Source organism: Morone saxatilis, unplaced genomic scaffold, assembly GCF_004916995.1.
Source record: "Morone saxatilis isolate NCDOM2014 unplaced genomic scaffold, NCSU_SB_2.0 Contig12, whole genome shotgun sequence".
Taxonomy (NCBI): Eukaryota; Metazoa; Chordata; class Actinopteri; family Moronidae; genus Morone; species Morone saxatilis.
The window spans coordinates 16,315,498-16,317,832 of NW_023339674.1; the positions used below are offsets into that span (position 1 = coordinate 16,315,498).

The 2,335-nt window shown below is 38.1% G+C and overlaps 1 protein-coding gene across 1 annotated transcript in view; it reads left to right on the forward strand.

The window, feature by feature from the left end:
• The first annotated feature begins 902 nt into the window (after positions 1-902).
• cks2 (CDC28 protein kinase regulatory subunit 2) overlaps positions 903-2,335 on the forward strand; it is a 2,615-nt gene continuing 1,182 nt past the window's right edge. Inside the window, exons 1-2 of the mRNA XM_035653721.1 lie at positions 903-1,104; positions 1,556-1,683. Coding sequence (XP_035509614.1) covers positions 1,046-1,104; positions 1,556-1,683 — 187 coding nt within the window. The 5' untranslated portion in view covers positions 903-1,045. The remainder of the gene's footprint in view (positions 1,105-1,555; positions 1,684-2,335) is intronic.

Genomic DNA, 2,335 nt, shown 5'->3' on the forward strand with positions numbered 1-2,335 from the left:
TACGTTTTTAATTATTTTCTTTGCCTCAAATCAAAAACATAAATAGTAAAATGTTATTTTACTAAGACCTGCTCCAAAAAGCAATTATGATTACTACTAAATGCACATTATATTCTTTTGGGAAATCCTTTGGTCTCTTACAAGTCAATGTGGTCAGGGAAATAAATTCCCCATGCTGTTCTATCAAATAAAAGTTACAATTAACAATTCGGCAAGCAAAATTAACATAAAGTGAAGCAACTGCAGTAGCAAATAAAAAAATAGCTGGTATAAGCTGAAGAAATAACATGAAATGCTAGTTCTACCTTTATACATGCTGTATTCCATTAAGCATTTGTTTTAGATACATTTTCAACAAAATATGATTTGCAAACCCCTCTATGTATGTTTTACCCACCGACTTAAATGCTTAGGGTCGATATTTTAATCCAAAATGGTTTGTGGTAACACCGTATATATGATATGTTCTAGTATGATCGAAATTTTGCCTAAAATGATCATTTTAGTAGATGAATTTACCACCAACTGTGTGCTTTTAGCAATATTTTGCAGCAAGGGCTGGCTCCTACGTCACGACGCAGCAGACGGACGTAGTGTTCTCAAAGAAAGACCATAAACATTTTCAAAAAAAACATGACATATCTTCCGTTCAAACGCCTTGAACTAATTTGAACTATATGACACAAAAACTCAACACTTGAGAAAATACGTTAAATGTCGTGTTTTTTTTTTGTTTTTTTTAAAGACTGTACTGTATTGTTGCAAACCGCGTCTCCCCGTGTTACAGTTGTGCTTCCACGCCCGAGTGCGTCATCTTCGCAAACATAGACGACCTCCGCAGATGGAACGTCCACGTGCTGCTGCCTCGACCAATCCGGGGAGAGCGGGCAGCCGTTGGGGGTTTGAATTGTTCGGTGAAAACAGCGGCAGATGACAGCAGCTCGTTGCTAGTAACTGAAGTTTGTGAGCTAGCTACTACTTCACATTACCCCACCAAAAACTGCTTCATCTGGACTTCAGCCGTGACTGCTAACATCGACTGAAAATGTCGAAAAAACAGATTTACTATTCTGACAAGTACACCGATGAGGAGTTTGAGTACAGGTATGATTAACGTTTTTTTTTTTGGATAACATTAACGTTGTTTTCAAAAGTCCGTTATTTTGTGTTGAGTAGCGTCAGTTAGCTGAACGTCACTTTACGGAAATGTTGGTTAAGTTTGCTCGACATAACATCAACGCCTGCTGGTAGCTTCATTTAGATAGCTGTGATTTAGTATAAAGACAGTACTGAGTTAGCAAGTTAGCTATGTAGTAATTTAGCTTAGCGTTACATTGAGTTTCGTAACTAGCACTTAACAGGTAACCATGCTAACTGTTACCTAAACTGAATTAAAACCTTATGAGGACGATTAGCTAAACCGTAACGTAACCTACACTAGTAATTAGTATTGTAAATTCATTTGATAACCTAAAGTTACCTGAAATTGTCTTCCTCAACGTTAAGTTACTGCTTGTAAACTAATGTGTTTTTGTGTTATTTATCGTTCCCACAGGCATGTCGTGCTTCCGAAGCAGCTGTCCAAACTGGTGCCCACCTCCCACCTGATGACAGAGGAAGAGTGGAGGGGACTGGGGGTGCAACAGAGCCAGGGCTGGATTCACTACATGATCCACAAACCAGGTGAATAACTGTGGACTTTAGATCTTTCCTTAAAGGTCCAGTGTGTAACACTTGTATCTATTGTCAGAAATGGAGTATAATCTCGCTAGGTATGTTTTCGTTGGTGTATAATCACCTGAATGTAGGAGTCATTGTGTTTTTGTTATGTCAGATTGAGACATTTTTATCTACAGACGCTGCAGGTCGCCTTTCATGTTGAACTGCCATGTTGTTTGTTTTGCAGCCACCGTAGTTCCTCCCACAGACTTCACAGCATGTTGTCAAATACAGACGCAAGTAGTGTTCAGTTGCAGTCTGAAACTTCACTGCTAGATGCCACTAAATCCTACACACTGGTCTTTTTTAAAAACAGTGCTCACAAGCCCATATGTATATTGGAAGAGCTGTTAATCGGTGTAATCACTCTTTCTGTCCGTACTGATTGTGAAGTAGTCCTGTCTTACCATGTCTATAAGGAGGGATATAACATATGCTGAAGTCAAGATTTGATACAGTAGAATGATACTGGGTTTTTTTTTTATAACAAAATTATCACGGAAATTTCTCAGACAAAATATATTTTCTATATCAAATTTGTAACATCCTTTTGTTATTTTTGTGGTAGGGTATAAACTGCAAAACTGTGCCTATTTCCTTTGCGCCTTGATACAGT